The sequence below is a fragment of the Typopeltis vanoorti genome, chromosome 14, assembly GCF_054136105.1.
Source record: "Typopeltis vanoorti isolate ZY-2024b chromosome 14, IOZ_Tvanoo_1.0, whole genome shotgun sequence".
Lineage (NCBI taxonomy): Eukaryota > Metazoa > Arthropoda > Arachnida > Uropygi > Thelyphonidae > Typopeltis > Typopeltis vanoorti.
In genome coordinates this window covers 106775967-106800794 of record NC_143562.1, presented here as the reverse complement: position 1 = coordinate 106800794, position 24828 = coordinate 106775967, and the positions used below count along the sequence as shown (strand labels likewise).

Sequence of the window (24828 nt, the reverse complement as noted above, 5' to 3'; positions counted from 1 at the left end):
TTCAGTGGGAGCCAGGCCCAAGTGGAGATACCAGGCAGAAGCATTAGCAGGTCATCTCTACCTATAGGAGTTGCCAAATGGTGTGCCACCCTTTTTTAATAAATTACTCTGGATTTAGAGAAAGATGTTGAAAGTACAAGGTGGTACAACACCAAGTGGTGTTGTACCACCTTACCCCAGTCCTGAAGATACTTTCAGGTGCAAACTTTGTTTGCTCACACTTGGATAAAGGATTAAACTAATTTTATTATACTCTAACCAAGTGAAAAACTTTCAACATCTTTCTCTAAATCCAGAGTAATTTATTAAAAAAGGGTGGCACACCATTTGGCAACTCCTATGGGTAGAGATGACCTGCTCATGCTTCTGCCTGGTATATCCACTTGGGCCTGGCTCCCACTGAAGAGACCTCAATAAAGGTCGAAACTAGTCTGGGTTGTGGCCCTTCCCTTAATGCATAACATTAGACATATCCGCAAGGAGATGTGTTTTGCATTATAGGAGATACTGAGATAGGAGTGTTGGTAGCTTGCTCCACCTTTGCAATGGTGTTGTACCACCTTACCCCAGTCCTGAAGATACTTTTAGGTGCAAACTTTGTTTGCTCACACTTGGATAAAGGATTAAACTAATTTTATTATGTCATGGAATGAATTGTTAAGTGAAAGTAGATAAATGCTTCTTGAGTACTGATGAATATTATTTAATGGCATCAGTGTGTGTGTGTGTGTGTGTGTGTGAATGTAGGTCAAAAGGCTGAATAATCAAATGGACAAATGATGAAATTAAGCATGAAATCTGGAAGAAAATGGCAACATGAAGGCAGCACAAGATGAATGATGGTAATAATCAGGTGCATGAACATTATAAAGAGCAAGTGAGAAAGGTGGTTCATTAGTTAGACAGCAAAAGTTCAATATGAGCTAAAATTAGCACTCAGGTCAAGAAAAATCCCAGAGAGGTCTTTCAATATTCAGCAAATAAAAGAAAGAACGATTAAGGTACAATGAAGAAAATGGTAGATTGGTAAGTGAATTCAGAAGATACAGTCGAAGTATTCGGTGAACAATTTGTTTTCATCAGTGTGACATCATGAGAAGCTCAAGTGTAGAAGAAAAGGAGAGAGAGAGAATAGACTGGACTACTAGTGAGCAAGCAAGAGTCATATGAGGAATTAAGTAAATGCTGTCAATAAAGTAATAAGATCTGATGGATGTCTGGATATCTTAAGGGAATGTTCTGGGATGTTAATGGTGCATTAATGTTAAGTATGCCTTAGCATACTTGTTTAACAACAGTCTTGTAACATCACAAATCCCAAAGGAGTGGCAAGAGGATAAAATTGTTCCACTTCACAAACTGGTTATAAGGCTGACACTATAAAGTATAGGCCAATCTATGTATCTGGAGTTGTGGGTAAGGTGTTGGAGAGGTGGGTGAGAGATGGGATACAGAAGTGGATTGATAATAGCATTAATGATTCTCTATGATGGTCAGCATGGATTTGTTAAAGGAAGACCATGTTTTACCAATTTACTTATGTACTACATAAGTAAACTGGTAAAAGGAGCATATAGAGTGGTATACTTAGATTTTGCAATGACTTTTGATAAATTGTCACACAAGTTAGTAACTAAATTCAAACAAATGGGATTATATACTAGATTAATGAGTTGAATATAGTTATAGCAGATGAAAGAAATGTGACAAGCAATTAAAGATGAAAAAAAGTAAATCCAGGAATGAAAATTGCCAGTCAGGTCAAAAGAAATTCAAGGGATTTTTGCTTATGTTGGTGGTCAAGAGCAAATGATTATGGAAAAGTGAAACTTATGGATGGTTGATAGTGATAATGGCTGAAAGAAATTTCCAAAAGGAAGTAGTGAGTAAAAGGATAAGAAGTATGTTTTTTGGATGGAGAGTAGCGGAGCATGAAATGCATTGCTTGAGAGGGTGGTGAAAGTGCAAACAGTGGCTAAGTTTAAGGAATTGTACAATAGACTGTGTTAACTAGCAATGACCTTCCACGATGAGTCTTGTGACACCATGGGTGGTCACAAAAATAATAATAACATGACCATTGTAAAGGATGTGAAATTATTTAATAATCACTTTGTAAGTGTATTTTTTAATTAGGTGATAGATAGTTTTTACATCACCTCATGATTGAAACGTGTTGCTAGAAGATGTTGCAAATGGAAATGGGGTTGAATTTTTTTAATGACTCCTACTCATTGAAGGTTGAAAATAGTAACTTAATAGTAATTTAGTATGATGGGTTGGCTGAGGATTTTATTGTTATTATTATTTTATTTCTTCTTTACATAATTAGAAAATTGTGCTCAGAATCCAAACATGGTACTTTTTCAAGCCACTTGAGGCCTCCAATAAGCAAGGTGGTGGTCTCGCACAAGCAACAAAATTCATCTCCCACAGAAAGATAGTCGTAACATCTATGCCTGTGGCAGCATTCAAACCCACAGCAGCCTACTGGTCGGAGAGTAGTTTGGCTGAGTGGCCAGGTACACTATCCACTTAGCTAACCAAACTAGTGAATGATGCCTTTTAATTAATGTAACATATCAGCTATATTATTACCTCGAACTCATTCAGGATATAATGTAGCTAATATGTTACTGGTTGAGTGAGACCTACTGTGACAAGTTTTTTGTCTTCAGAGGTTTGTTAAGAATAATAATCCATAAAATAGGCATTTATCGTTTCAGCCACAATTCACAGCATGCTTAACCCATGCATACGAGGTGTGGCTATTAAATAACAAGACTGGTTGCAAAAATGTGGTTTATTATTACCATTGTGCAACTTAATTGTTATCCGCTTCAACATACTCCCCTCCTCTATCTATACACCATTGCATGCGAATTTTCCATTGTCGGAAGTAGTGCTGTCATCAGGTGTTATCTGCTTCAGTAGTGCTACCGTTTTCTCCTTTACTTCATCTACTGACTAAAAATGGGTGTCCTTCAATGCGAATTTCAACTTTGGGAAAAGGTATGAGACGTAGATTTTCCAGTACAATCCAGAAACAGAGACAATCAATGCACTGGAAAACTCCCACGTCACTGAGAATGAAAAAAAGCAACTGGATTATCTAAGATGAGATAGTCCAGTTCCCCTACACTTAGCAAAAGCAAGAATGAGCAAGTCAAAACTGAAGGCAATGCTAATAGTTTTTTTTTTTTTTATATATATATATATATATATCAATGGCTTGGTAATGGGTGAATGGGTACCAGAGGGTCAGGTAGTTAACCAACATTATTACCTTGAGGTTCTGGCCAAGCTGAGAGAATGAGTGAGGAAGAAGAAGAGACCCAATCTGTGGAAGAAAAATGCTTGGATTCTCCATCAGGACAATGCTCCAGCTCACAGTTCACTGTCTGTAAAGCAGTATCTGGCTGATAAGAAGATCCCAGTGTTGTACCATCCACCTTACTCACCAAACTTAGCTCTATGCAACTTTTACCTTTTTCCAAAGTTGAAATCTGCATTGAAGGACACTCATTTTCAGTCAGTGGATGAGGTAAAGGAGAAAATGGCAGTGCTACTGAAGCAGATAACAACTGATGACTTGCAGCACTGCTTCCAACAGTGGAAAATTCGTATGCAACGGTGTATAGATAGAGGAGTATGTTGAAGAGCATAACACTTTAGTTGTACAATTGTAATAATAAACCACATTTTTGCAACCAGTCTCATTATTTAATAGCCACACCTCATATACCACAAAGCCTGAGATCTCCTTTAAGATTTCATTTTCACCAGTCTGAATTTATTTATTTAATTAAATTTACAACTAAATACTTTTTTACATGTATTTCAGACTTTCACTAAACCAAGTAGTGGTTTCTCTCCCTCTCTCCAGATGATGACATTCAGCCATCCCTAAAGAACATTTACAAATATCCATGCCAAGGGCAGGATTTGAACTACTTGTTATTTGGAGTGCAGAAATACTGTTCACTCGGCCAACTAAAAGAGTGTCACTTGGACACTCTGATCATTATTATTATTAATATAGCATCCATGCCACCTCTGATTATTTAGCTTCAATAAATATAGTCACTATTGCTGTTTGAAGTTTATATTCAAGTTTATTCAGGATAATGGATTCTGTATATGTGAAAAGATACTTACTTCATTACGGAAGCTTCCTGCAAGAATTCAATTCTTTCTCTTAGAGAGGCTGATTCGTTGACAGTCTGTATTATGAAAGAAAAGAAAAAGTATTAATCAATAGTTGAATCAGAATTAATTTACAAAAAATGAATACCAGTGGATTATTAGATACAATTATTAAGTAAAACAAAGTATGAAGTACTAATAGACACTGTTGACTGTGAAAGTACAGGAAATCATTCTTAATCAAGCTGATGCTTCTTAGATACAAACCACATGGAACTAGGGATGTAATATGCACTTTAATTGCTAAAGTAGAATATTTAATTCTCACATTAAGCAGAAAATAACCCAGCTTATTAGTTAATGGAGCTGTTCCTATATTCCAACCTGAAACTAAATTTAGATTTAAACTTAAATTTAAGGCTGAATTTAAATTTGACCTTAACTAGATCAGACCACCACCATCATCATCATCAGGGATTACTTGCATTTCTCCTCTTGTCACCCTTACTGTATCAAGAGATATGTATTATTCGCTCTCCAGCCAAGAGGCTGTGGATTCGAATCCCGCCGTGAGCATGGATGTTTGTGATTGTCTGTGAAAATACTAGTGGTGGTCAGCAGTAGATGGTGTTGGTTTAGATGATGAAGGTTGGTGGAGATGGAGAGTTGTAGAGTAGGTGCCTTCCCTCGTTGAGTCGTTGGACGCACTGGAGGTGTTACATAATAATGATTAATGCGTGGATAGGCTTATGTGTTCATCAGACATGTTAATAGATTTAACGGTATTGATATGAACACAGATGGATAAGAAAATAACTATTTATTAACTTAAAAGCTAATATTTTGCTGGTATTATATCCAGCATCTTCAGAGCACACAACACAAAGTTTGTTATAAATGCAAGACAACCACAATCCAGTGTAACAGTGGGGCTAGTATAAGTAATTGCAGCATGCAACACAAGACTAAAGTCCTAATAGGGCACCATCTAGGTAAAAAAAAAAAAAAAGTAGTTCAAAATTTTGAAATAGTAGTCCAAATAATAGTCTTAGAAAGTTTGAAAAAAAAATAAAATAAAATAAAATAAAAGTAATAAATATTAATTTGGTCTTAGGATGACTGTCTCCCAAATCCTTCGTAGATTTATACAGCCATACTTGTTAAGGTTTGGAGTATGTTTTAAGGCTCTGTTGATTCCAGGAATAACCGCTCTGACTTGTAGAAGCTTCTGTGCATTACTTTTGTTTTTTTCCAATTGATCCTGCATGCTGGGGTATCCAAAGCATGGTCTGCCAGACCCGACTTGCCATAGCGAAAGTGTCGGATATATTTTTTGTGTTCACTGAGGCGGATGTCCACAGTTCTTCCTGTCTGTCCGTAGTAGGCTTGATGGCAAGAACAGGGCACTTCATAGACTCCTGGATGTGATAAAGGAGTGCATTTGTCCTTAGGTGAACGGATGAGAGTTGCTAATTTCACATAAGGTTTAAATACGGTGCGCAGTTGGTGTTTGTTAAGCACCCTAGATATCTTTTCAGATGTGCCTTTAATGTATGGGATGGTGATAGTTTTGTTGTAATCTTCTGTGGATAGAGATAGAGGGGATTTCTGGGTAGCATTTAGTATGTTATCTATCTTATGGGGATTATAACCATTAGTTAGGAAGGTGTGACGTAGGTGAGAAAGTTCAGCAGTGAGAGCAATGTCATTGGAACAGATTGTTCTAGCTCTATGGGTTAGTGTTTTTAAGATACCATATTGTTGAGAAGGGTGATGGTGTGATTGTTTGTGTAAGTATCTCCCTGTATGTATGGGTTTTCTATAAACCAAAAATGATAAGGAACCTTCTGGAAGACGTGTCATCAGTGTGTCCAGGAAGGGCAGGCAGTCATTGGCTTCTAGTTCCATTGTAAAGTGGATTTTAGGGTGCTGGCTATTTAGATGCACTAAAAATGTATTCAATGTGTCTGGGTCATGTGGCCAAATAGCAAACACATCATCAACATAGCGTAGCCAGAGACTAGGTTTGAGAGTGGCTGTTTTGATAGCTAGTTTTTCCAGATGTTCTATGTAGAAGTTGGCTGGGGGGAGAACCCATAGCTGTCCCATCTAGTTGTTTGTATATTTTCCCTTTCCATGTAAAATAACCTGCCTGTACTGTGAATTTAAATAGCTGAAATATATCTGGGGGAAATTGTGAATTTAGTAAGTTAGCTGTTTCAATCAGTGGTACATTAGTGAATAATGAGCTGATATCAAAACTCACCATTAGGTCTCGAACTATTTAAGGTGGTTAGAATTTTTAAGAAAAGAGAGAGAATTGTTTGTGTAAGTGGCTAGTAATTTGGCTAAATGTTTAGCTAGTTTATATGTAGGACTGTTTATACTATCTACAGTAGGATGCAAAGGGGTACCTTGTTTGTGTATTTTAGGAGCACTTACCCTAAAATCCACTTTACAATGGAACTAGAAGCCAATGACTGCCTGACTGGCAACACTGATCACACGTCCTCCAGAAGGCTCCTTATCATTTTCAATTTATAGAAAACCTACACATACAGGGAGATACTTACACAAACAGTCACACCATCACCCTTCTCAACAATATGGTATCTTAAAAACCCTAATCCATAGAACTAGAGCAATCTGTTCCAATGACATTGCTCTCACTGCTGATCTTTCTCACCTATGTCACACCTTCTTAACCAATGGTTATAATCCCCATAAGATAGATAACATACTAAATGCTACCCAGAAATCCCTTCTATCTACCACAGAAGACTACAACAAAACTATCACCATCCCATACATTAAAGGCACATCCGAAAAGATATCTAGGTTGCTTAACAAACACCAACTGCGCACCGTATTTAAACCTTATGTGAAATTAGCAACTCTCATCCGTTCACCTAAGGACAAATGCACTCCTTTATCACATCCAGGAGTCTATGAAGTGCCCTGTTCTTGCCATCAAGCCTACTACGGACAGACAGGAAGAACTGTGGACATCCGCCTCAGTGAACATAAAAAATATATCCGACACTTTCGCTATAGCAAGTTGAGTCTGGCAGACCATGCTTTGGATGCCCCAGCACGAAGGATCAATTGGAAAAAAACAAAAGTAATGCACAGAAGCTTCTACAAGTCAGAGCGGTTATTCCTGGAATCAACAGAAGCCTTAAAACATACTCCAAACCTTAACAAATGGCTGTATAAATCTACGAAAGATTTGGGAGACAGTCATCCTAAGACCAAATTAATATTTATTACTTTTATTTTATTTTATTTCAAACTTTCTAAGACTATTATTTGGACTAATATTTCAAAACTTTGAACTACTTTTTTTTTTTTTTTTTTTTTTTTTTTTTTTTTTTTTTTTTTTAACCTAGATGGCGCCCTATTAGGACTTTAGTCTTGTGTGGCATGCTGCAATTACTTATACTAGCCCCACTGTTACACCAGATTGTGGTTGTCTTGCATTTGTAACAAACTTGTGTTGTGTGCTCTGAAGATGCTGGATATAATACCAGCGAAATATTAGCTTTTAAGTTAATAAATAGTTATTTTCTTATCCATCTGTGTTCATATCAATATTAAATCTATTACAACAATAATAATAATATCAACACAGTTCATTAACATTACAAATACTCATCCTTAATCGCTGCCTTAAACCAAGAAATCACATACCTAAACAATATCTTTCATTCTCACCAATATCCTCAATACCTTTCTACATTTCTAAAACTAATAGATTATGCTATCCATGCAGTCCAGAATTATTATTATTACATCCTCCATGGAGTCAGCACTCATCATGTAAGGTTCATTCAACTTACAACATATCTATCATACTGAATCCTAAAATCCTTAACTACAATAACATATTTTTTGGTAATCCATTCAATTTACTGAAAGTTCTACATGTAAAAAAATCTTCTACTTATACCCCTCTTCACCACACTCTTACATAACTTCCAGGGATGGCTTCTGGTTCTTTCCCTCTTGCCTTCTGCTCTTTTTATAATCCCCTCTGGATTAATCCTAATCCAATAAAGTCTGCTCACTAACTTAAATGTCTCTATCATATTATCTCTTTGCCTCCTATCCACCAAACTCTGCAATCCTTCAACCTCGCTCCATAGCCAGCATTCCAGAGTCCTTATAGTAGGCACCACCACCACAGGAGGTGGTGCTGCTTACTATGTTAGAGTACTTCATATCATAGCGGCACTACAAGTACAGTCTTTGCAACACTTGCAATAAACCCTCTAACTTCAGTCTCTGTCAACTTTTACTCCCAAATATTGAATCTCATCCACTTCCTGCAGTATAGCACCATCAATATAGTACACAGCCTTATATTTCTGCACTCCAAAATGCAACATCTTGTACTATTAATATTAAAACTACAACACCATTCCTTTCTCCAAGTCAAAAGTCTATTGAAATTTTTCTGAAGGGAATTAACATCAGCAGTGCTATTTATAATACCCTCAACTTTGCATCATCAGCAAATAATTGAATAATATCCCCAGTCAGTTTACATGATATATCATTTAGTTAAACAGCAGGGGGGGGGGCAAGAACAGAACCCTGGGGCACATCTCCTTTTTTTTTTTTTGATACTATTCCATCATACACAACTTGCTGGTATCATTAAGAGAGCCAATTTCTGATCCATCTAGACAACATGCTATCTATTCCCATCATCCCTGCAGCTTGTACATCAACCTATCATGTAATGTATGAAATGCTTTTGTAGAGTCCAAGAATATCACTGTATATCATTCTTCTGTATCTAACGGACTTGTCATCTTATCATAAAAGGCAAGTAAATTGATAAAGCAAGACCTATTATTTAGAAATCTGTGCTGACCATCATGAATACTTTATCCATCGACTCAATCTAGTATTCTATTCCTAACCAATCTCTCCAACAACCTTGACAACAACTGAAGTTATACAGACTGGTCTATAATTGTCGGTCCTAGAACCATGCTTGTGGCATGGTTCTAGGACCGATATTATTATAGACCGGTACTATTTTGCCTTCTTTCCACTCCTTAGGAACCTTATCTGCTGCACGACTTTCATTAAATAACCAAGTAATAGCTAACTGTTGCGCACCTTCCTTAAGAATATCTTGTGATGTGTCATCCATTCCCATAGCCTTATTAATATCTAACCCAATCAACTTTTAATACACCTGTGATTCTTTCACTTACAATTCTCCTAATACTTGCCTCCATTCTATATGTTGCATGGCATCCTTTACACCAGTATGATATAAGCTGATAAAGTGCTCATTTAATAATTCCACAATATCCTTTATGTTCACTGTGCTGCCATGACTATCCACCAGTGTCAACCAGTCATAATTATCTGATCAGCCAACCACACCTTTTCTTTCTTTACCATGTTCGATATCTTCCTAGTCTGCACTTTATATCCTTCATGGATCCCATCACCACCAATTGTCTTGTACTTCTTCCATAGCATTTTCTTTTCTAATACAGCTTACTTCATGTCACTGTTCATCCATTTCACATCTATTCTATTTACTTGCTTAATCCTTGATATGCAATTATACATGGCTTATGTCAGATACTGCATTATGAATTTTCATGTACTGTCAACATCTTTTCTGCATGGCTCATCTACTCAGCTTATTGATGCTAGTTGACTACAGAGCTTACCAAAATGTTTTCTATCTGGTTTAGATTTCTTTGAGACTTGGAAGTAATATGTATTTCCCTATGTCAAGTTACTAGCATGACGATAGGTATCCCAGTGGTTGGGCTGCCACCTTATGACAACTAGGCTTGCCTTTTTTAGTAGATAGTGACTCTTTCTTCTCAAAGAGGAAAGAGTCGCCCCCTCGCCCTCAAATTGCTCCTCTAATTGCACTGTTTGTGGGGGGGGGGGGCAAGTAAGAATTAGGAGAGAGGAGAGGAAAGAAGAGTAGAAGACCAGTCTACAGATATAATATACCAAGTGTATATTGTAGGAAGTAAGGTTGGGCCTAGTTTGGGTGTGTCTCGGGCTTGCCAAAATAAAATTAAATAAAAATAAATGAAAAAATGTCTGAAAAACAATCTGTAAACCAAGGAGTAAGACAGGGATGCAGTCTATCTCCAACACTTTTTAATATTTTTATTAATGAAATATTAATACAGTGGAATACCTTAAATAACCCAAGTATAGAAATTTCTCAGAATAACAAAATAAATTTACTATTATTTGCAGATGATCAGGTAATAATATCAGATAAAGAAGACAATTTACAAAGCGCAATACATAATTTAAACATTACGGTAGAACAGATTGGAATGAAAATATCCATAGATAAAACTAAAACAATGGCATTTTGTGGATAAACTCCAGTTATAAGTAAAATAATTATTAATAATAAAATAATAGAATAGATAAATACTTGAATGTAAAATATCATACGAAGGGAAAAAAGACAAAATTAAAAATTTCAACATTTTTGCAGATTATAGGCATGATAAATAGAACACTCAATCAAATATTGTACAAAAAGAAACATGTTTGAAAATATACAATACTTTAGTAGTACCTACATGATTAGACACAAAAAAATGGAAGAAAGATATTTTAAAATAACTAAAAATAAAATCAATACAAGAAAAACCAAACAATTATAAACAAAACTGGATAGAACATGTAAACCAAATAGCCAACACCCAATATCCTAAACAGTTAAGAAAATAAAAACTAACTGAAAAGAGAAGGTTGGGTAGAGCTCAAAAAAGGATATTAGATGATAATGAGACTGGAACAGACCAATATGGTCTATATCAGTAATTGGTGTTATGATGATGACGACGATGCTTACCATAATCTCTCACTTAAAATTCACATATATCCATTTTTGGCAGTAACCTTTTCTTATTTCAGCAGTTCCCAAACAAGTAATTTATGATCACTCACACCAACTGGCAGTAGTGTCAACACCTCATTAATAACTACATCTTGTGAAGTTATCACCAAATTCAAAACCCTTAAGCCCCTAGTTACTTCAATCACATGCTGCTTAAGATATTTATCCCTCAGAAATTCAACAAACTCACTCTCCGTGTTCTCTATACATTATCTTTTCCTTCTATTCTATATTCCTCTAATTATAGTCTCCCTTCAGGATCACCTTCTTTTTAGATGTCCAAGCAATTTGCCTAAGCAGTTCACAATCGGTATTCTCAGTATTTATATAACTCAACTGTGATGTTACATGAAGAACTGAATAAATTATTATCATCATTAGTTTCTTGATATGTGCCATCCAGTGTGGACACAACATATATAATATATATAGCATATATAATTATAGGATATTCACTGTCAACATCTTTTCTGCTCAGCTCATCTCCTCTTCCCCCAGCAACCTTTCTAAATTATACACTATCTTAAGATTCCCATACATTAACAATATCTACAAAGCCATTAAATGTATCTTCAGATATTCATGAAGATGAACAACTGATACAAAATTTAGCTACAGACAAAGTTACAAAATGCTAAAACAGAATCAGAATAACCCAGACTGATGTATTACTATGGCATAATGTTGTTTACAAGTTTCACTGTCTCTGAGCATGCCATACCTGGCATAGAGGAGTTATAAGTAACTCCTCTATGCCACCTCTATACCACCTCTAGTGGTGTGCTGCAGGGGTCTGTTCTTGGACCACTACTTTTCAATTTGTTCATTAACAATATAGGAAAGGATCTGAGAGAAAGTGTTCACTTGTTTGCTGATGATGCAAAGTTGGGTAGAGCAATTGTGAGTGCACAGGATGTCAAAATTTTGCAGGATGATTTGGATAGTTTGGAGGACTGGGCTAAGGAAAATGGATGTCAATTTAATGTGGCAAAGTGTAAGGTTATGCATTTTGGAGTGAAAAGATTAGCAGCAGTATATCACATTGATGGAACCGTACTCCAGGAGATTGATGAGGCCATGGATTTGGGAGTGTTGGTGGATAGGGAGTTGAAGTTTAGGGGGCACATTGCAAAAGTGGCTAAAACAGCTCATCAAATCACTTGGTTACTGAAAAATACTTTAATGAGCAGAGACAAACAAGTTATTGTTCCTCTATATTGAGCCCTGATAAGACCCCATCTGGACTACTGTGCCCAGATATGGGCACCAGGTTTTCTTCTCGATGAGGAGGAGGTGGAGAGGATCCAAAGACGAGTGACCAAGATGATAGCAGGTCTGTGGAATGAACCTTATGAGAACAGGTTGAAGATTTGTGGGTTGCAAAAATTGGTTGATAGGCAGAAAAGGGGTGATATGATTGAGACATTCAAATTACTGAAGGGTTTCTATAAGATTAATCCAGAAGATATTTTTAAGAATAGGGCTGGTGGTGGGAGGACTAGGGGCCATACATGGAAGCTGGGCAAAAATGTGGTTAACAGCGGTGTTAGAACTAGGTTCTTTACTTGGAGTGTGGTAAATGTGTGGAATAAGCTGCCAGAGTCTGTTGTGGGTGCTATGACTGTGAATGAGTTTAAGGCAAGGTATGATAGATACTGTGTGAAAGACGAATAGTTGTTCTTGACATGATGTTAGGGCCTCCCTCGATGAGTCTGTCGACTCCTTGGAGTTACCCATAATAATAATAATAAAATACATTCCTGAAATTGAAATAATCTTGTCCTTATGGCAATTAAACAAAATAAATTACTCCCCATTATTAACCAACCAAACTCCTCTTAATACATATAATCCTAAGCCATGTGTCAACCTCTCAGTTTTGCTTTGTTAGCTGAAGTTGATTCCCATGAAATGGTCAGCATACTGCTGGCTTTGTATATATTTTATGCAGTTTTTACTTTTCACTCCATGTATATATATCAGGGGTTGGGAACCGGCGGCTACTGAGCCGCATGTGGCTCTTTTATATTGAATTAAAAGATACATAATTAATACAAACAACTAAATATTGTGTTTTGATACGGCCTGTTCGTGCCGCTAGATACCATGCATGTGGCATGTGTTATGCATGAAATTTTATGACATGAACAACTGACAACTATGTTACATTTGAAATACCGCTAAATGTTAACACTGCCTAAGGTAACTAGCGCCACGGAGAAAATTTGAACTAATTGATCAGCTGGCCTGTCAAACACCACAGTTTTTAGATACATACATACGGATTTTAACTGTCAAAATAAATATTCTTTAGTTAACGTATTTATTGTGGTACTAAACTGGTGTTTAATTTAGTGTCAGGTAATGTTATGCACAAATTAATTTTTATTATGTTATTATGTTGAATTTGTGTTTTTACTTGCAGGTAAATTTGTGATAATAACCCTCCTAATATGAGTTCAAGAAAAAGAAAAATAATCGAAGAAAACAGAGGATTCAATAAAATGTGGATAGAGAAATTTGTATTTATAGAAGTAAATGGAAGTCAGCAATGTTTAATTTGCCATCTACGACTTCAAAATAACAAATCAAGTAATGTAGAACGACATATTCGAGGAAAACATTTAGACTTCAGTAAAAAATATCCTGAGGGCGATAATAGAAAAAAGCTACTGAAGAATTACAAAAGTAAACATTGCTTCAGGAAAGAAATTTGTCAACTTGGACGAAATCTTCATCGAATACTACTGAAGCAAGTTTTTTGTTATCCCTTGAAATAGCAAAAGTGAGAAAACCTTTTACGGATGGTGAATTTCTAAAAAAATGGCATGTATAATGTCTCTGAAATTAATTCTATTTAAGGATATGAAAAATAAGGATGAGATACGTAAAAAAATTAAAGATTTCCCTTTTCGGCTAGAACCGTCAAGGAACAGATTGTAAAAATTTCTGCAGAAATTTCAAATATGCAAATTATGGATATTAATTGCTGATTTTATATCTATTGCAGTTGATGAATCAAATGATATTTCTGATATGGCACAATGCTAGTTAAATATATCACATCTTCTGGTATTCGAGAAGAACCTCTTGATCTGCTAACACTTAAAGGACACATTACAGGTCAAGATATTTCAGAAAACCTTGTAATGAGTTTACAGAATAAAAATATACATATATCTTTGCAATGCATATTATAAATAATAGTATGCATTGCGACCGACGGCACGTCTTCTATGATTGCGAAAAATAAGGGGTTTGTTAAATTATTGTCCACTCATATTCCATATGGATTTATTTCATTGCATTTTACATCAAGAAGCTTTAGTTGCAAATTCTTTCGGATTATTACCACAACTAAAAAGCGTGATGGATGTTGTTGTGCCAATGATCAATTTTAGGCGTTGAATCAGAGACTTTTTGACACATTTTTAGAGGAACTAGGTAGCCAACATAAAGATTTAGTGACATTTACATCTGCACGATGGTTAGCAAGAGGAAAAGCATTGAAACGTTTTTTTCAGTGCTTTACAGAAGTAATAGTTTTCTTAACCACTAAAAATTAGAATGTAAATCATGTGGAACTTCTCAGTAATCTTGAATGGATACAAAATTTTTGTTTTTGCTTGATAAGGCAGAATATTTTAATAAGCTAAATTTGAAGTTGCAAGGGAAGGGAAACACAGCATTACAATTGCTAGAGGAAGTCCTTACCTTTGAGCAGAAATTAAGAGTGTTTTTCGAAGATGTTACTGAAGAAAAATTTATATATTTTGAAAATCTAAAAAATTATAGATTGAATTTAAATCAAGAATTGATTTAAATTCATTTAAATTGATTGCAAAATATTCTCTGAAATGATTAGTGTAATTTTAGATTCATTTACAAGCAGATTTCAGGATTTTAAAAAATATCAGGAGATGATGAAATTTATATTACATCCATTAAATTGCAATTTAAAACTAATAGATATTGAAGCTTTTCCCAGAATATCAATTGCAGAACTACAAATTGAGCTTCTGGAAATTCAGAATAAAAGCATCTGGGTACAAAAACTTCAGGAAATGGTAGCACAAATTGAAGAAAATGAGGAAACTATGGAAGAAACACCACAGGAAATTATATTTAAATGTTGGAATTCTTTCAAAACTAATTATTCAAATGCCAGGCGACTTGCTTTTGTGGTTTTGACTCTTTTCAATTCAACGTACAATTGTGAGCAATTTTTTCTCTTCAATGAATTACATTAAAAATAAGGACAGGAACAAATTGACTGATGAAAGTTTGAAAGCCGAATTACTATTAAAGTGCACGACATACAATCCAGATTTAAGTAAATTGGCTGAGAAGATGCAAAGTCAAAAGTCTCATTAGTGAATTTTAAATTATAACAATCAAATATCTATTAAAATACATAATATTGTATTTTTGTTCGGACTAATTCTTTTTGCAATACAAATTCTGACTTTTTTGCAATATTATACTTACTTAAACATATTTTGTGATTAAAAACTTAATCAAACGTAATGTTGTTTTATTTATTGAACATATAAAAAATTTATATGCAAACATAAAAGTGGTATTTGATATCTGGAAGTACTGAATTAAAAAATTTACCCAAGTTTGAACTAACTGCAACTTTGAGGCACCAGGAAAAATCGAAAAAATTTTGTTTTAATTAATATTTTTGGTGGAATGGCTCTTTGGTTCAAAAAGGTTCCCAACCCCTGATATATATATATATATATATATATATATATATATATATATATATATTTTTTTTTTTTTTTTTTTTCTTGCTATAGTGAAAGTCGATTGTAGTAATGTTTTATTTATTACTTACTTTTACGGCACATTTCGCAACTCCTTTTTCTTCTCCAATATCTGCAATTTCTCCTTCATATACCATTCCAAAAGATCCTTGTCCAAGTTCTTTGAGTAGAGTAATCTTATCCCTGGGCACTTCCCATTCATCTGGTTCATAAACTAAAAATATAATGAGGTTTGTGGAATAAGAAAAAAAAAAAAAAAAAATTGAAAATATCCTAATATAAGGGCATTTCACCTTAAGCACTTCTTGATTAAAATAAAAACAAGATAAAAAAAAAGCATAAAATTATTTCTGTGCAGTTTTAATTTAATTCATGTAACTTATACATTAAAATCAGTTTATCAATGATTAATAGTAGTATTCTTCTTTCCGAAGTTTTATTTATATTACATCATAAAAGTGTGGCAATTTCATCTTCTTCATTATTATATGATAAATATATGTTGCTTGTATCAATAAATCATAGATATTACATAAGAAAAATTAAAGTTTTGAGAAAAAAAGTTGGTTCAGACTCTGGTGAAAGCAAGATTCTGCAGTTAACTATTACTACAATGAATTTATAGGAACCAAAGTAGTAATTTCTTACAGTGGAAGGTTTCCTGTTTTGAATTTCCTTTATAATTTTTTATTTTTATTATTTTTTTATTTGAGGTCCCGGCAGATTGCGAGGCCCTAAGCTGTAGCTTTTTTAGCTTATACGTAAATCCGGCACTGTTTGAGATGTACTAAACAAGCTATGTGTAACTATATTGTAGACTAACAATATATCCATACAGATGTTCTACAGAATTTGTTTATGTTGAAATTACCAATTTCTGTTGTTAATGTGTTCTGACTATATGATGATATCCCTCTCTCTGATACTCACCAAATAAGCGAAGTCACGTGGCCTGGTGTATGGTACGATCCCATGTTACTGGATGCAATGCCATTATAGCAACCTGCACACCACCGAGCAAAAGATTAAAAACCATAATGTGCCAACTTGAGAAATAAAAGGAACTGTTATGAAGATTTTTTTCTTTTAGCAAGTTATATTTTTTTTTGCACTTTTCTTTGGTGTAGTTTTTGAAGTTACTTGGTTGTAATATTATTTTTTTATTGAGCTCTTGTTTGCAATGAATGGTCTGTTAATGTTATGTCTATAAGTTAAAGATTCTAAGAAATTATATTCTTGGTTTCATCTTTTATCCAAGTGTAAGCAAACAAAGTAAGTTTGCATGTGAATCCACTTCATGACTGGGCTACTTGTATATAGAGGCTAATGACTTCATATCAATTTTAGTATCCCATAATGCAATGCACATATCCTTATGGACATATATAATGCTACATATTATGGGAAGGGCCACTACTCAGACTATTTTCGACCTTTATTGAGGTCTCATGTTGTGAAGTGGCTTCATGTGCAAACTTTGTTTGCTTTCACTTGGATAAAGGATTAAACCAAGAATATAATTTCTTGTTATCTTTATTTATAGTTTAACCAAGTGGGAAAAAAAACTTTCAACATCTATCTCTAATCCAGAGTAATCCACAGTAATAAGGTGTGACACCTATTGGCTACTTGTATATGGAAATATGACTTCTGCATTACTTCAACCTTAGTATCACTTTTGGGTCTGGCTTCCACTGATGAGACCTCAATTAAGGTTGAAGTTGGTCTGGGTAATTGGCCATTCCCATAATGCATAGCATTATGGGAATGGCCAATTACCCAGACCAACTTCATAAGGATAGGCCCATTGTATTATGGGATACTAAGGCAATTGATGTGAAGTCATTAGCCTCTATATACAAGTAGCCCCGTTTGTGCATGAAGTAGCTTCATGCACAAACTTTGCTTACACGAAATAAAGAATATAATTTCATGGCATCTTTAATTTATAGTATAACCAAGTGAAAAAAATGTTCACCACTATTGTCATGTAAATTATCATGTTATAATTCCTAATATAATATATATTCCTAATATAATATCATGTTATATTAGGAATTGGAGTTTATTTTTTATTATCAATGTGGCATCATCAGGATGGCATGTCTTGGCATTTAGTGGGGGGGGGGTATATTAGTATGTTTTTTGAGGTGGTGGGCAGGGCAGGTGGATTTATGAGGTTGTGAGTGTGTATTTTGGAGGTGGCAAACAGGATGGGTTTCTTTTTTTTAGGTAGCCCATGAGTGTTTACAGGTTAAAAATGGAAGGTGGAGGTGTTTTTGATGTGGGGCATGGCAGGTAGGATGTTATTAAAGCTGGGTGGATGTATTATGGGAGGTGATGGCCAGGGTGAGTGGGTGTTTTCAGCTGGAAATGCATTGGTGTGGACACAGAAAGGTTCTATATTGGTCACAATGGTCACACTTCCAGTGACATGCCCACAGAGCAGGTGTATTTTTTGGTTGGAGCACAGCAGCCAGGCAGAATCCTGACTGCTGTACTCGTTATGGGTTTTTTTTGAGCCATGGTGGGCAGGTGAAAATGGATAGGTGAGGGGAATGGCACGGTGTGTCCCTGTGTCATCACTTTGGGCAATGTGCATAAGAAGTGGGTATTTTTTTGGTGGGGCACAGTGAGCAAGTAGGTGTACCCTGGTCTCTGAGGGCCGGAGGTAGTTAGTTCTTGCTGGCCACACCATTTGTGGTATTGTTTTTTTTTTTTCTCATGATTTTTGAATGCTTTTTGTTTGTGTTGGAGTGGTGATTTGTTCATTTCTAAAAAAGACAGGATCTGTGAACCCTTAATCTAGTTTTGTTAGCTCTCCTTGTAAGACATTGACTTAGATGATCAATAGAGAATCACTAAATCTGCTTAATGTGCAGAGATTTCCAGGATTCTGTGTAAGGTACTGTTAGTCACTGGTGCTCATATTTCAGTGGTCACTTGAGAGTTCTTTTTGTTTTTAAAAGATAAGTTACAAGAAATCTTAAAGGTCTTAGATACACAAGTAAATCTAAGGGGTATTTTTAATCAGGAGTCGCCTGCTACTCAGGGCATCTCTGTAGATTCTTTTCTGATTTTTCTCTTACTGTAACAAATGAATTATTGGTTTCAAATGTGCTATATCTAGTAATGTATTCCATGTTGTTTCAGGAGAAGAATTTTTATTTTTATATTCTTATTTTACATAAGAATTGCTGTGATCATTTGTTGGGAGTAATTTCACAACATGGAATTGAATTTTATAAGGATTCCACTAAGTGTTCTACTGAAACATCAGCATATTGTTCTACTAAGGATGAAATTGATGTTTATAATCTGATGAATGAAAGGTTGCATACAGAACAAGAACCTGATGATTTAAGTAAAGCTTATTTTTATACCAATCTTAACGTAGCACCTTTAAGTTCTTCTAAAAACCAAATGGCTAGGAAGTGCACAGATATGATGCTAATTTCATAAAAACTGCTCAATAGGAAGATCCATTATGGGGACCTATATACATAATGACCCGGGAAGGATTGATATCTGATGGTTTTGTACCTTTTAATCCAAAGAGGTTATTTTTGAGTTCAGAAGGAATATTCTGTATAAAGGATAAGAATGTGAGAACTAATTACAGAATAGTAGATCCAACTAAAATGATTCCATGGATAATGAATCAGTATTATTCATCTAGTTTAGCAGGTCATATACAATTTGGCAAAACCTTACAACATATTAAAGAATGTTATTTTTGGCTGGGATATCACAGTGATCAAACAGTTTAAGTGTTGCCATTCATGACAGATGAGAAATTCTTTTAAAGGCAAGGCTCCTTTACAAACTGTGCAAATGCTTGTTAGACCTTTTCAGCATATTTCAGTTCAGAATTTAGGATATCTATTTCGGTGAAAGAGATAATAAGTATATATTTTTAGTGGTTGATATGCTGACCAGATACCCAGAATTTTTGCTGTTAATAATCAAAAGGAAGATACTTAAGCTTTCTCTGTGAACATAACATATATTGGTAGTGGCAGCTTGTCTCACTTTATGACTGAAACAGAACTGAAAGTATAATGTACAAGTTACAAAGTTACTTTCATAGAACTGAAAGTAACTATGTAAGCAGCTAAAACAACTAAACAACTAAGTTTTCCAGGGTAAAAGGATTGAACAGGAAGATGAAAGTAGAAAGAAAGAATGTCTTACCATAATCTTTCTAGTAGTTGGCATTTAAAGGAGGAACACTAGGCATTGTTCAAATTTGAAGGGGTTTTTTTTTTTTTAGTTTTTTATTTATTTATTTTTTTTTTTTTGAGGATAAAAGTTTCTTATCTCTTATTATGAATAGGAAATCAACAGGAAATTTTCAAGACTATTGTAAGAGAAAAGTGGTTTTCACAATGAGTAATGGTTCCACTAAATGGATAAAGAAACCATTTCATTTCAACTTTTACAGAAGCACAAGTGAGTTGGAGAGAAATGGATGCTCTTTTTAGCTAGCATATTAATAGGAGAAATAAAATGTGATTTAGTTTATTATTATTATTCAGGCCTGTATGGAGTCAAAAGACTCATCGTAGGAGGTCTTTCCCAGAGAACACAAATCTATCATACCACTCCTTGAACTCATTGACTGTTTGTGCTCTCACCACTCTATCAGGCAATGCATTTCATGGTTCAACCACCCTCCATGCAAAGAAACCACTCCTCACTCTCTTGCTCACAGCTTCCTTTCGTAACCTCCAGCATGGTTACTTGTCCTTGCTCCTCCCCTCTGTTCCATCAAGCAAAAGAACTCCCCAGTGTCAACTCCGTAATGACCTCTCAACAGTTTAAAAGTCTCAATCATATCACCTCTCTAATAATAAATTTAGTTTAATCCTTTATCCAAGTGTGAGCAAACAAAGTTTTCGCCTGAAAGTATCTTCAGGACTGAGGTAAGGTGGTACAATACCAGGCAACTCATTGCAAAGGTGGAGCAAGCTCACAACACTCCTATCTCAGTATCTCCCATAATGCAAAACACATCTCCTTGAGGATATGTATAATGTTATGCATTAAGGGGAGGGCCACTACCCAGACTAGTTACGACCTTTATTGAGGTCTCTTCAGTGGGAGCCAGGCCCGAGTGGAGATACCAGGCAGAAGCATTAGCAAGGTCATCTCTAGCTATAGGAGTTGCCAAACGGTCTGCCACCTTTTTATTAAATTACTCTGGATTTAGAGAAAGATGTTGAAAGTTTATTTTTCACTTGGTTAGACTATAATAAATTTAGTTTAATCCTTTATCTAAGTGTGAGCCAACAAAGTTTGCGCCTGAAAGTATCTTCAGGACTGGGGTAAGGTGGTACAACACCGGGAAACTCGTTACAACGGTGGAGCAAGCTCACAACACTCCTATCTCGGTATCTCCCATAATGCAAAACACATCTCCTTGCAGATATGTATAATGTTATGCATTAAGGGGAGGGCCACTACCCAGACTAGTTTCGACCTTTATTGAGGTCTCTTCAGTGGGAGCCAGGCCCGAGTGGAGATACCAGGCAGAAGCATTAGCAAGGTCATCTCTACCTATAGGAGTTGCCAAACAGTCTGCCATCTTTTTATTAAATTACTCTGGATTTAGAGAAAGATGTTGAAAGTTTAAATGTAGAAAAAATTAGGCATCATATCCACTCTCGTTCATCATGCCAGTTCTGTATTATTAGACGAGGAAGAGCTCAAAAATGAAAACTGAAATATCTTAAAAGGACCTTCATAAATAATGGTTACACTTTGAAAAGTATTAATAAATTATACAACTGTCATCAACATACTAATGAGGTTTCTACTAACTCCAAAGCTTACATCTCTTTACCTTACATCAGTTCCCTTGCCCCTAAACTGTCAAGAATTTTGAAGAGGTTCAATATCAAAACATTTCTCCACTTTACCAAAACTCCTGTCAATTCTAAGCCACCCAAAGAAAATCATTACCATCTTCATTTTCCAGGTGCCTACAGAATTATATGCGATTGTGGGAAGCCATATTACAGCCAAACCGAAAAGTCTATCCTTCTGCATCTTGAAGAACACCAGAGAGACATCTCATATAACAGAACCCAAGCCAGCCACGTCTTGTTCTCAGTTAACTCCAATGATGAAGGCCGACAAAATCAAAACGTTCAGGCACAAACTTAACTGTTTGCTTACTTAGGATTAGGAGTAAAATAACTAAGTTTATAAAATTACTTAGTAACCCTAATATATATATATATATATATATATATATATATATATATATATATATATTTTTTTTTTTTTTTTTTTTTTTTTAAATGTAACTCCCAATCACGAAAGATTGTAGCCCTATAGTACATTAATATTGCAAGTAGACTAAGGATTTGATTTTTTTTCTGTTTTTATTAATTATATAGATATTTATACCCTGCTCTAGAGACTAAACATGTAACTTTTCAAGCCACTTCAAAACTTTGTGTAAGTCTCACACTAGGCAGTGAAATTCATCTCCCACCTAAAGACAATCATAAACAGTGAGATTTGAACCCACTGCCTTGTGATTGAAGAGTAGATATATTAAATATATTAACAACTAAACCAACTCTGCCAGCAAAGAACTTTCAACAAACTTTTGCTTTACTTATCTAACTTGAAAACTGAAAATGCTATCAAGCATTTAAAGTAAAAGATCAGAAATAGAAAGAAATATATCTGAAAACAGAACATATGAAATTACTTACTCAGACCTGCACTCATATATTCTGGATTTACTGATGCATAGATGATACCTTCAGGAACACCTGGTCCATACCTAATGTAGAATAGTTTCTTTAGCTTCTGAAATGTTCTTGTTTACTAAGCTGATTATTATTATTGTTAAAAAAATTATATAAAATTGATGATTAACTGGGTGGATTCTACATTAACCGATTATTCAAATAAGTCTATTTTTGAATATATAACTACAAACACTTATTCGGGCAATAGATTCCAACTTGTCACCTTTCATAAAATCAGGAAGCACTTCTCATCAATTCCCTGTACTTCTATATATAGCTGATTCTCACTACATCCCATTCATATAGACCACAGGAATTATTATTATAAATTATAATTCTCATTAATATTTCATGGGTGTCACCATTGAATCAAAGACTCACCATGGGAGACCCACTGTAACTGCTATTCACTTAGTACCAATTGTATTGAGTGAACAATGAAACCTCAGTAAAACATTTTTGATGCTGTCCAGAAGAGGGCAATACAATTATATGATTATCATAGAGGGAAATCAGTGATTTACCTCTATGATAATCATATGGTGATATTTCCCTCAATTCGTGAATTGAGGGAAATATCATATACCAAATGCAGAGGGAGAGATTGATATACTGAGCAATGAGACTGTAGAGGCAGTACAGTATCTGAAGAACCATAAAATCCTGGAAAAAAAATGATGGAATCATTGGGAGATTCTGAACTTATTTACCAACAGAGCACCCGCAATGACCTCTGTCAATCCATTTCACCTATTCACCATCTTCCCCCCCCCCCAAAAAAAAAACATATATATATAAATATATATAAAATCGAGAGCCTGTGTAGTACACCACGGTGCTTGGCCGCACGAAGGAAGACTTGATTTCAAGTCTAGTCGGCAACTAGAGGAATTTTTTCTAAGCCTTTTTTCGGCCAGTTGTCGATCTCTGGCATGGGCAAGCGGGTTTTTCGTCCTGTAAACTCAAGAAAATCAACCTTAGAACCCACATTATTTCAGACATTAAATACGAGTGTTAGGGATAAGGACCACAAGATGGCGGCACTTGTTGAGCTGTCACTCTTCACTGCGTGCTGCCTAATTAGTGATAGCCTTGGGCCAGCTATCTCTGATTGGTTACCAGTGGAGATGGAACTGTCCACTCAGACTCCAAAAGTTAGATAGGGCTAAAAACGGCCTCGCCTACTCCCTATATATATGGGAATAAAAAGGCATTAGCTGATTTTTGATGATTTTTTTTATATATAAAATCAAAACTCTTACTAACCATACTCTTATACAATTTCCAGGGATGACCCTTTGTTCTCTCCCATCCTGCCTTATACTGAAAAAAACTCTTTGGCATTCCTACAGAACTCCTTTAAAATAATTTCTATGCTTCTATCATGTCCCTCTTATTTGCCTATCAGCTAATTTTTGAAACCCACAGACTTCTTTCTGTCTATTCTCTTACAGAGCATTCCATAAACCTGCCTGCCACAATCATGGTCACTCACCTCTAGATCCTCTCCACCACTTCATTCCCATGAAATCCAGACAACCAGATCTGTGCACAGTAGTCCAAAATGTGACCTTATTAAAGTCTTATAAAGGGAAATAACTTCCCTTCCTGCCAGTGTGTTCTTCAAGAGCTACATAATCTGATATGTAGCATTTTACAACTTTTGCAACATGTCCTCTAAACTTCAACTCACTGTTGATATTCACTCCCAAAATCCTTGGCCTCATCCATTTCCTACAATTCACTTAATGTTCAACTTGCAGCCATTTACCTTTGTCCATACTACCAGTCCATTTAAGCAATACTATAATATTTCTACATCTTCACCACTATCATTCTTCCCTAGCTGAAACATCAAACTGAAACTCAAATAACCACTGGGGACACAGTTTCAGAGTTAGAGTGAGATGTAATTTCCTTGCTCAGCATCCTTACATCTCACTCTAACTCTGATGTGCACAGGAAAGTGCTTGAGGAAGAAATATAATCCATTATGGAAAAGGAACTGGAAGATACGAAAAACAAAATGGGGACACTCCTAAATGAAAGTAGGCTATATTAGCCATTAAAATAATAACAAAGTGGTGTTTGCAATCAAGAGATAGTGGAAGAAACAGCCCAGAGACAAAAAAGTCAAAGAAGAGGTGCATCTCATAAGAAACATCAAAGCTAATTCAAGATTAGGAGAGATACTTCTATGGAAATGGAAGAGCAGTATAGAGAGAAATGCAATGAT

At 35.2% G+C, this 24828-nt stretch overlaps 1 protein-coding gene across 1 annotated transcript in view; it reads right to left on the bottom strand.

Annotated features, from left to right (window-relative positions):
• Nucleotides 1-24828, bottom strand: part of LOC150099822 (insulin-like peptide receptor) — a 538418-nt gene that overhangs the window by 80976 nt on the left and 432614 nt on the right. Inside the window, 3 exon segments of the mRNA XM_090403498.1 lie at nucleotides 4159-4223; nucleotides 15897-16039; nucleotides 22560-22624. Coding sequence (XP_090259624.1) covers nucleotides 4159-4223; nucleotides 15897-16039; nucleotides 22560-22624 — 273 coding nt within the window.